The sequence below is a fragment of the Diaphorina citri genome, unplaced genomic scaffold (genome assembly GCF_000475195.1).
Source record: "Diaphorina citri unplaced genomic scaffold, Diaci psyllid genome assembly version 1.1 scaffold1109, whole genome shotgun sequence".
Classification (NCBI taxonomy): Eukaryota; Metazoa; Arthropoda; class Insecta; order Hemiptera; family Psyllidae; genus Diaphorina; species Diaphorina citri.
This window is the reverse complement of record NW_007378538.1, coordinates 36,221-47,651: the sequence shown is the minus strand read 5'-3', so window position 1 is coordinate 47,651 and position 11,431 is coordinate 36,221. Positions and strand designations below refer to the sequence as shown.

Sequence of the window (11,431 nt, the reverse complement as noted above, 5' to 3'; positions counted from 1 at the left end):
ATTGGACTTAAAAAAAAAAAAAAAAAAACTTTTTGTCTATGAACTGGGACTCACACATACTCTTCAGTCTTCATTTGAACCACAAGATTAGTGTTTCGTAGCCGTATTTATTTCATTACAATGAAAATACTATACATATATACCTAATATTAGATACGTGAGGTCTGTGTGTTAGCATGCTTATCCCGTAGTATAAACTGTCTATCGTGTTTAGACTGGCCTCATCCAGCATTGATCTCAATCTGAAGCTCATGAAGTGGCGTCTAATGCCTGATTTGGATCTAGATGTGGTAAAGAATGCCAAGTGTCTACTACTGGGAGCGGGTACATTGGGATGTAATGTCGCCAGAGCTCTCATGGTGAGTGATTTATCCCTGCATTTCTATTTCACATAGCACAGTGGGCAACCTCCGTGGCCAAGTGGGTATCACACTAGGCTTGCACGCAGGAGGTTGGGGTTCGATTCCCGGTGGGGCCGAGGTTTTTTGCTTGGAGTTCGGGGTGCACTCAGCCTCGTGAGGACAATTGAGTAGCTACTTTAAGCGAGTAGCGACCAGTGATTACAAAGGAGGCACTTAGTAATGTTGTAATATCCACAAAAGTTTGTGAAAAAGCTCTGCTTTACCACAAAGAACTTGAGATTTGAGATTGACATAGCACAGTGATTTTATTTTATACTTATTTATCTTTTCTGTGAGATAGAAAATTTCCATTAGACATAGAAAATTTCCATTAGACATTAGACTTTTTCCTTTGTAATGTCAGACCTCCGAGGCCTCAATGAGACCTACAAACTAAACACCAAATTATCTTTGTTGGGTGTTTTCCATTTATGTCTTGCAGAGCATTAGCTAACCCTCCGTGTTAAAACTTAATGATCAACTTCCTTTGAATGATGGGGTTAGGTAGCACGTGAAAAGAACTTTCACAAATGGTCAACTTTCTGGGAACGATAGGGTTAGGTAGTACACAACAAGATCTTTCATAAATGATCAACTTTTTGTGTGTTATTGGGTTTAGTATAGGGTTAGGAAACATAATTATAAAAAGGATTTCTTAATTATTTGAGCAAAGTTAGGAAAACAGGGGAATGTTTTTGTCCCATGTTAATAAAAAAATCCCTCAACCTTTTGAAAAATAATCAAAAAAGACAGTACGCAAGTCGGACATCTTTTTTTCATTTTAGTACGCAACTAGAAGGTTAAAATTGAAATAGTACGCAGGTTACCTACAGCCCCTATATTATCTATTGTGTGCTTTGTATTTTCAGAGGTGCTCTATCTAGTGATGACCAGTGCTGTCTAGGTAACATTCCTCATTCTATCCGTGGATTCCTCTCTCAATATCAAACCATACTACCTTCCACACCTAGTTTCCATCAATGTACAGCCTGCTCACCTAAAGTAAGTCAAAGTCAATCTCTAAACCTTACGTCTCCACTTCAGTCTCATGTTGAAAGCCACTCTGAAGTCTTTGGGCTCCTGCATCCATGAAAATGGTTTAAAAACAAATCAACATTATGTCAACATGAGACTGGGTAACTCTGTCCCTAAGTGTAATAGGATAACCCTTTCTCATTCTAAAACAAAAAGTCACTTTCTCACGCTCTCTCTTCTCTATCCTTCTCTGTTTTAATAAAGTTGACTGAAACCTTGGCATAGGACAAGGGAAAGAGAGAGAGGGAGGAGGAAAGAGGTAAGCTAGGATGCTACTTTTGTAACGATGTCACTGCTCCGGGAAATGTAAGTATAAAATTGCCTAATCTATCTTGTTTGATATTACAATTTTACAATTGATTGGACTTTAAAGTAGGTACATGAGTTTAACTCGAAGTATAGTAAATGAGTAGCGAAATTCCAAAAAGAAAAAAAAAATATATTGAAAAATGAGATTTGTGAATGGTAAGCTAGGATGCTACTTTTGTAACGATGTCACTGCTCCGGGAAATGTAAGTATAAAATTGCCTAATCTATCTTGTTTGATATTACAGTTTTACAATTGATTGGACTTTAAAGTAGGTACATGAGTTTAACTCGAAGTATAGTAAATGAGTAGCGCGAAATTCAAAAAAAAAAAATAATAATAATAAATAAATATTGAAAAATGAGATTTGCGAATATATTGGAATGATGTGACTACTAAAAGTTTTGATGTTTCACACTGAGGTAACAAGTAATGATTATGAGTTTAATATGTTCTAACATTCAAAGAAATCTACACATATGTTTCATAGCTTGTGTGTATGTTTGTGTTTATTAGTCGCAGACAGACAGAACTCTGGATCAGCAATGTACAGTAACAAGACCTGGAGTTTCAGCTATAGCAGGAGCATTGGCTGTAGAACTATTCGTATCTCTACTTCAACATGACAAGAGGTAAGATACAATAGTGCACTTATTGACAGTTCGGAATATCACATTTATTTTGCACTCACCCTTGCCTTTTTTTTTATATTGATCACTTTTGCATTCAGTTTCTATTTTCTATTGGAGCAGAGGGAATTTTTCTAGTGGTCAGTTTTCCAGAAGCAAAGTGTAAATGTAAAGTGCACCTTACTATCCATTCTAAGGAAGGCTTTTCATGATTGAGGGTACAAACCGTTTTTAATTCATTTCTACAATATGTACTCGTGTGAACTATCCATGCATAATTCATATAATATTCGGTGTTTACTACTTGCGTACTGCAGTACTACTTGCGTACTAAATTTTCAGGTAGACAGTACTACTTGCGTACTAAAGATGATGTACTACTTGCGTACTGGAAAAACCAGGTAGATTGGGAAAAATACCTCTCAAAATTTGGTCCGACAGAAAAAATCCCTTATTATATCCCACGAAACTGTGGTTCTAGAGATAGAGCGATCAGTGTGTGAAATGTGAAATGTGAATGAGTGAATGGATCTCGTTCTTATAATATAAGATTTAGAAAGTGAGATAAATTGGCATAATCATGTCTTATTAATGTAAGTTTACACTATAGCAGGAGCATTGGCTGTAGAACTATTCGTATCTCTACTTCAACATGACAAGAGGTAAGATACAATAGTGCACTTATTGACAGTCCGGAATATCACGTTTATTTTGCACTCACCCTTGCCTTTTTTTTATATATTGATCACTTTTGCATTCAGTTTCTATTTTCTATTGGAGCAGAGGTAATTTTTCTAGTGGTCAGTTTTCCAGAAGCAAAGTGTAAATGTAAAGTGCACCTTACTATCCATTCTAAGGAAGGCTTTTCATGATTGAGGGTACAAACCGTTTTTAATTCATTTCTACAATATGTACTCGTGTGAATTATCCATGCATAATTCATATATTCGGTGTTTACTACTTGCGTACTGCAGTACTACTTGCGTACTAAATTTTCAGGTAGACAGTACTACTTGCGTACTGGAAAAACCAGGTAGACTGGGGAAAAATACCTCTCAAAATTTGGTCCGACAGAAAAAATCCCTTATTATATCCCACGAAATAATTCCAGAAGGCGGAAAGAACTTTCGCAAATGATCAACTTCCTTTGAATGATGGGGTTAGGTAGCACGTGAAAAGAACTTTCACAAATGGTCAACTTTCTGGGAACGATAGGGTTAGGTAGTACACAACAAGATCTTTCATAAATGATCAACTTTTTGTGTGTTATTGGGTTTAGTATAGGGTTAGGAAACATAATTATAAAAAGGATTTCTTAATTATTTGAGCAAAGTTAGGAAAACAGGGGAATGTTTTTGTCCCATGTTAATAAAAAAATCCCTCAACCTTTTGAAAAATAATCAAAAAAGACAGTACGCAAGTCGGACATCTTTTTTTCATTTTAGTACGCAACTAGAAGGTTAAAATTGAAATAGTACGCAGGTTACCTACAGCCCCTATATTATCTATTGTGTGCTTTGTATTTTCAGAGGTGCTCTATCTAGTGATGACCAGTGCTGTCTAGGTAACATTCCTCATTCTATCCGCGGATTCCTCTCTCAATATCAAACCATACTACCTTCCACACCTAGCATATTATCTATTGTGTGCTTTGTATTTTCAGAGGTGCTCTATCTAGTGATGACCAGTGCTGTCTAGGTAACATTCCTCATTCTATCCGTGGATTCCTCTCTCAATATCAAACCATACTACCTTCCACACCTAGTTTCCATCAATGTACAGCCTGCTCACCTAAAGTAAGTCAAAGTCAATCTCTAAACCTTACGTCTCCACTCCAGTCTCATGTTGAAAGCCACTCTGAAGTCTTTGGGCTCCTGCATCCATGAAAATGGTTCAAAAACAAATCAACATTATGTCAACATGAGACTGTGATGGGTAACTCTGTCCCTAAGTGTAATAGGATAACCCTTTCTCATTCTAAAACAAAAAGTCTTACAAAATTTCGATTAAAATTAAGAAAAGAGGGCTATTATGTGAGTTTTACAGTTGACTTGATTTATTTATTTTCAGATTATCTCAGAGTATGAACACAATCGAAGTGTATTCCTATCAGATGTATTCAAGAATTCTAAACACTTGGAAGACATCACAGGACTTACTAAGTTATACCAGGACACTGAACAGGCAGAAGCTGATGTGTGGGACTTTGAACCCCAGGACGAGGACTGAAGAGACCAAGTCAGGAGGTAGCTACCCTATTCCCTCTTCTAAACAGTTACTTATAAGCATTCTAAACACTTGGAAGACATCACAGGACTTACTAAGTTATACCAGGACACTGAACAGGCAGAAGCTGATGTGTGGGACTTTGAACCTCAGGACGAGGACTGAAGAGACCAAGTCAGGAGGTAGCTACCCTATTCCCTCTTGTAAACAGTTATAAGAACCCATTGGCTACGAATGTTTCTAACATTCTAACTGATGTGGAACTCTTGCTATTCTCATTCAAATCTCATATTTCTTTCTTTTTTTTCTATTAACTCCTCGGTTATTCACTTGATTTTGATTAAATCTGCCATAGATATCTCTACATGTTTTACAAATAAAGTCGGCTGATAGGTATTTCCCCCTCACTGGACCTTCGGACCCCTATATTTTATCCTAATATACCTAATTCCATCTCTACCTCTTAGTTCTTAGTAGGTAGGTGTGTAGGTACTTTGCAATCACACTGTGTTTACATCTTTGTAGTAGGTACATGTACTTTGTAAACAGACTGTGTTAGGGTAGCAAATTTCGTTAGAAAATAAATGAACCAGTTATAAGAAGGTATTTCTCACTCATAAATAGGGCTTCGTAGGGACCCCAAAGTTACGATTAAATTAAAAAACTTAACAAAGAAACGGCCAATATGTCACTGTGTCATGCAGTCTGTTTGAGTTTGAGATTTCCAAATCCTGTATGGCTGGTTGGGTGAGAGTTAATGGCAGCTACTAGCAAGTTTCTCGTCAGAGGGAGAGATACCATCTTTGAAATAGTGTATCCAAGGAAAGTAATAGCAGGTTGAGCACATGTGCTCTTCCTGACATTGATATTGAAATCATATTCATATTCATCAAGACAGACAAATAGGATGGAGCATGTGTTCAGGGTTTGTGCAGCTCCTCTCAATCCAAATGGCATCATCAAATAAACCATCTTTGAAATAGTGTATCCAAGGAAAGTAATAGCAGGTTGAGCACATGTGCTCTTCCTGACATTGATATTGAAATCATATTCATCTTCATCAAGACAGACAAATAGTTCGTCAAGATGGAGCATGTGTTCAGGGTTTGTGCAGCTCCTCTCAATCCAAATGGCATCATCAAATATTCAAACAGACCGAAGGGCGTGGTCAGAGCTGTTTTTATAATATCGTCAGTTGCAATATTGTATTTTGGAGAAACACTTTCTCGAGATCCACAGTTGAGAATATTGGGATGTAATGTCGCCAGAGCTCTCATGGTGAGTGATTTATCCCTGCATTTCTATTTCACATAGCACAGTGGGCAACCTCCGTGGCCAAGTGGGTATCACACTAGGCTTGCACGCAGGAGGTTGGGGTTCGATTCCCGGTGGGGCCGAGGTTTTTTGCTTGGAGTTCGGGGTGCACTCAGCCTCGTGAGGACAATTGAGTAGCTACTTTAAGCGAGTAGCGACCAGTGATTACATATTGAAATCATCTTCATCAAGACAGACAAATAGTTCGTCAAGATGGAGCATGTGTTCAGGGTTTGTGCAGCTCCTCTCAATCCAAATCGCATCATCAAATATTCAAACAGACCGAAGGGCGTGGTCAGAGCTGTTTTTAGAATATCGTCAGTTGCAATTGTATTTTGGAGAAACACTTTCTCGAGATCCACAGTTGAGAATATTTTTTTTATAGAATCATTGAGGTAGGTTCACCAGTCTTGAATATTTGGAATGGGGTAATGGTCTAGTACAGTTTGGGCATTCAACCTCCTATAATCTCTACATGGACGCCAGCCTCCAGACTTTTCAGGTACCGTGTGGAGAGGACTAGCCCAGGGTTTTTAGAGGTCCTACCCTTTCTACATTACTAATTTTAACATTGGTATGCTAAGCAGGTTTCATCTGATTTGTGGACATTTGAGAGACCACAAACTCATTGTCATTATCCTCAACATGAATATTTTGTACTTTTGTACTTTCAACATGAATATTGTGTACCTACTTTCTTCTGGTTTTTAAATTTGGAACACTGTGACTTGAAATGTGATTCGATGCTTTACAATAACGACATTGTTTCCCGTAAGCTAGACATTGACGAGGCTTGTGCTCCAAACCACAACGCTTTCAATGATACATTTTATCACTGGAACTTTGATATCCAAATACTTAATGGGGACTTTTAAGACAAGAAAAACTGTTTTTACATGTATTTTTCCTATGGCGCACATTAAAAGTGGACACACTGTATACCTAATATTAGATAGGTGAGGTCTGTGTGTTAGCATGCTTATAAACTGTCTATCGTGTTTAGACTGGCCTCATCCAGCATTGATCTCAATCTGAAGCTCATGAAGTGGCGTCTGATGCCTGATTTGAATCTAGATGTGGTAAAGAATGCCAAGTGTCTACTACTATTTGATATCCTTGACCACTAAAAATTCGATATCTTTGAGCACTTGAGTTGTGATATTTTTGACCACTCGTACCTTGAAAAGCATTCACCTCATGGTCTACACTAGACTTGTTCTGTTGTAGAACACTGCAGCTCTGCTTTGCATTTTCAGCATCTCGACAATGTTCAATTACTCTGTCGAGACTTAGCTCTGTATTTCTCAGAACTCCCGTAAGCTAGACATTGACGAGGCTTGTGCTCCAAACCACAACGCTTTCAATGATACATTTTATCACTGGAACTTTGATATCCTTGGCCACTAGAACCTTGATATCTTTGAGCACTTGAGTTGTGATATTTTTGACCACTCGTACCTTGAAAAGCATTCACCTCATGGTCTACACTAGACTTGTTCTGTTGTAGAACACTGCAGCTCTGCTTTGCACTTTCAGCATCTCGACAATGTTCAATTACTCTGTCGAGACTTAGCTCTGTATTTCTCAGAAGCCGTTCTAGAAGACCATTGTCATTTACATCAATTCGGAATTCGGCATGATGGCGTCACTAATGTCCAACGCGTGATTATCTTTTCTTTTAAATTTAAGGAGTTCTTTAAAATACAATGTGTAAACATACCTACATTTCAATGCGTAGTTATTTAAACACATTCAGTGATTGCTCCAAGAAGAAGGCCACGATAGCTGCTCAGACTTTGACACTCATTAATCCCGGAGTGGTAAGTATATACACATGTCCAATAAGTATATGAGTTACTGCCTTGAAGTATTACACTATTTTGTCTAGACATAAAATAAGTGAAAAGTGATTAATATTTGAAAGATTGTGCAATCGACGAATACTTGATTCGTGAATTCTATAAAAAAAAATAATTATAGCTTTTTTATGTATTTATTTTGATTGATTTTATTACTTTTTTGTATTATTTGAACAAAATGTATAAAGGGTGCTTGAAATCAAATTACAATGTGTAGGATCTAGTCTAGTCAGTGGGGTTTAGAGTGCTCAATTTTTTTCATTTATTTCATAGGTACCTACATACTTGTGATACCTACCTACTTTTTATTCAATTTTAAAGCTTTTTTACAATGTGTCTATACGTATTATTTTTCATATGATTTTATATCTTTTCTGTATTCTATTAATAAACTATTTCTTACCCATTTGGTAGTTATTTATTATGATTTCCTGTTTGATTTGTTCTCTGAACGTCGTTCCTGTGAGTTTCACTCACATCGGGAACATGTAGAGGAATTAGAGGACAGAGAGAGATAGAGAAAGGAATGGAATATGAGGGGGAGAGAGATAGAAAGGTGAAGAGGAGATATACACTCATTTTATGTTATTACAAGTGGTTTGACCTATTTTCGATTTGCCATCACTTTTCATACCTATGTATATGTACCTATGTATTGTGTAGCCATGTATTTACATAGGAGTATGTATTTGCATAAAGGTATAACTATGTATTTAGTATTTACATAGGAGTATAACTATGTATTTATGTACATAGGATTTATATTATACGTCGCATGCATCGTATAGATTACAAGGTCTTGTGTATTTTATGGGTTTAACATTTTACAAGAAATAATATTATTACAATAGACCTTGCTTAGTTATAAAAAAAAATATGGTGTTTTTCTTTGGCAAAGTTATATGTATTCATTTAAAGTTAAGTGCTAGGTACCTACTTACAATCTAAGCACACAGATAGTTATGATTTTCAAAGTTAAGTGCAAGAGCTCATTCAGTCATTTGAAGCAAAACGACCCCGACCCAAACTTGTGGCTTTGCCGTAAGTACTTGGCTTCCAGTTTTGACTTTGAGTTTTTTTTCCTTACTCCTAGCTATCTCATCAGAGTTTTTCCCATAGAACTGGGAGTTAGGTAGATAGATAGGTAGATAAGTATATTGAATTTTACTATTTACATTTTTTTTTCAATCCCTTACCTTACTGTTTGGCCCTGGGTTCTGGCGTAATATTGACTATGTTTATATTGCAGATTAGAGCATACAGCTAGGTATTGCCATAGCGTTCTGATAAATGATGCTCTGTTAGACAGCTTTAGGCCTAGGCCAGTCGTTATTCGACCTTTACTAATACGTGGAAATATTTCATACCGTGTGTTACCCATTGGCTACGAATGTTTCTAACATTCTAACTGATGTGGAACTCTTGCTATTCTCATTCAAATCTCATATTTCTTTCTTTTTTTTTTCTATTAACTCCTCGGTTATTCACTTGATTTTGATTAAATCTGCCATAGATATCTCTACATGTTTTACAAATAAAGTCGGCTGATATTTCCCCCTCATTGGACCTTCGGACCCCTATATTTTATCCTAATATAATTCCATCTCTACCTCTTAGTTCTTAGTAGGTAGGTGTGTACCTACTTTGCAATCACACTGTGTTTACATCTTTGTAGTACCTAGGTACATGTACTTTGTAAACAGACTGTGTTAGGGTAGCAAATTTCGTTAGAAAATAAATGAACTGGAATACAATATTCAGCATGATGTGTGGACTAGATGTGGCGAAATAATATAGGAAGCATGTAGGGAGAAAAAGAGGAGAGAGAGAAAAATAGGGTACAACATTAATTTTCTGAATTTGTTCAGGGTCTATAAGAGTGGTTTCCAACCGGGGTGTTCCAAGAAAAAAAAAAGCCCCCAAATATTCGTATGTAGGTACCTACCTACTTGCAACACAAAATACCTATATGGTAACCTGCATAGCTTATCGCTTGATTTAAACTTTGGTAACCATCAAAATATCAACAACATACCAGGGTGGCAAGAATGTATATCCTTTTGCTTCTAGTGGTAAAACATAAAGGAAACATATATGTATGTACAATGTACATGGAATAAATAGAACCTATGTACCTTCGTATAGTTATACTGAAGACATGTATCCAAAAGATAATATATACTCGTATATGCCAAACTATGAAAGGAAGAGAGAGATAGAGGGGAATGAGAGGAAAAGGATAAATAGAAAGAGATACCTAGTATGAGAGTGAAAAGAGAGAGAAAACAATAATAATCATTTAGTAATAATAAATAAAGTGTCATGTAGTAAGTACTTATGTAGCAACATAATACCTAATATGACTGACTGATGTAACAAAAAGCAAACGTCATTGAAATCTCATCACCCTACGCTACTGACTGATGAAACAAAAAGCAAACGTCATTGAAATCTCATCACCCTACCCTACTGACTGATGTAACAAAAAGCAAACGTCATTGAAATCTCATCACCCTACGCTACTGACTGATGAAACAAAAAGCAAACGTCATTGAAATCTCATCACCCTACCCTACTGACTGATGTAACAAAAAGCAAACGTCATTGAAATCTCATCACCCTACCCTACTGACTGATGAAACAAAAAGCAAACGTCATTGAAATCTCATCACCCTACGCTACTGACTGATGAAACAAAAAGTAAACGTCATTGAAATCTCATCACCCTCCTTTGAATGATGGGGTTAGGTAGCACGTGAAAAGAACTTTCACAAATGGTCAACTTTCTGGGAACGATAGGGTTAGGTAGTACACAATAAGATCTTTCATAAATGATCAACTTTTTGTGTGTTATTGGGTTTAGTATAGAGTTAGGAAACATATAAAAAGGACTTCAGGTACCTACTTACAATCTAAGCACACAGATAGTTATTGTGATTTTCAAAGTTAAGTGCAAGAGCTCATTCAGTCATTTGAAGCAAAACGACCCCGACCCAAAGTTGTGGCTTTGCCGTAAGTACTTGGCTTCCAGTTTTGACTTTGAATTTTTTTTCCTTACTCCTAGCTATCTCATCAGAGTTTTTCCCATAGAACTGGGAGTTAGGTAGATAGATAGGTAGATAAGTATATTGAATTTTACTATTTACATTTTTTTTTCAATCCCTTACCTTACTGTTTGGCCCTGGGTTCTGGCGTAATATTGACTATGTTTATATTGCAGATTAGAGCATACAGCTAGGTATTGCCATAGCGTTCTGATAAATGATGCTCTGTTAGACAGCTTTAGGCCTAGGCCAGTCGTTATTCGACCTTTACTAATACGTGGAAATATTTCATACCGTGTGTTACCCATTGGCGACCATACAGCCTCTAGTTCCAATTTCTCCATAGGAGATAATAAAAGGGAAAACCCAGCAGTGCGTCAGGCCAAGGAGTAGTTAGGTATAATAGCTATTGAATATATGACAGCAAAACCTTTCACTAAGAGGACCGAATTAAAACAGCATCTGGACATGGGGACTTAACTCGATAAAAAAAAAGTCGACGAGACTCAATCCGTTGACTCTCGTGGAAATACCTAGGTATTTAGAAAGTGAGATAAATAAAATTGGCATAATCATGTCTTATTAATGTAAGTTTACATTATACCCTCAATAAGTC

General features: G+C 36.7%; 1 protein-coding gene and 1 long non-coding RNA gene across 2 annotated transcripts in view; both read left to right on the top strand.

Moving 5' to 3' along the window:
- LOC103514245 (ubiquitin-like modifier-activating enzyme ATG7) overlaps window positions 1–5,498 on the top strand; it is an 11,515-nt gene extending 6,017 nt beyond the window's left edge. Inside the window, exons 12-15 of the mRNA XM_026827282.1 lie at window positions 2,260–2,375; window positions 4,036–4,168; window positions 4,443–4,660; window positions 5,201–5,498. Of these exons, the coding sequence (XP_026683083.1) occupies window positions 2,260–2,375; window positions 4,036–4,168; window positions 4,443–4,601 (408 nt within the window). The 3' untranslated portion in view covers window positions 4,602–4,660; window positions 5,201–5,498. The remainder of the gene's footprint in view (window positions 1–2,259; window positions 2,376–4,035; window positions 4,169–4,442; window positions 4,661–5,200) is intronic.
- Window positions 2,970–4,000, top strand: LOC113469511. The gene is made up of 2 exons (XR_003392893.1): window positions 2,970–3,034; window positions 3,902–4,000. It is a non-coding gene; the product is annotated as an uncharacterized LOC113469511 (long non-coding RNA).
- Window positions 5,499–11,431: the final 5,933 nt, after the last annotated feature.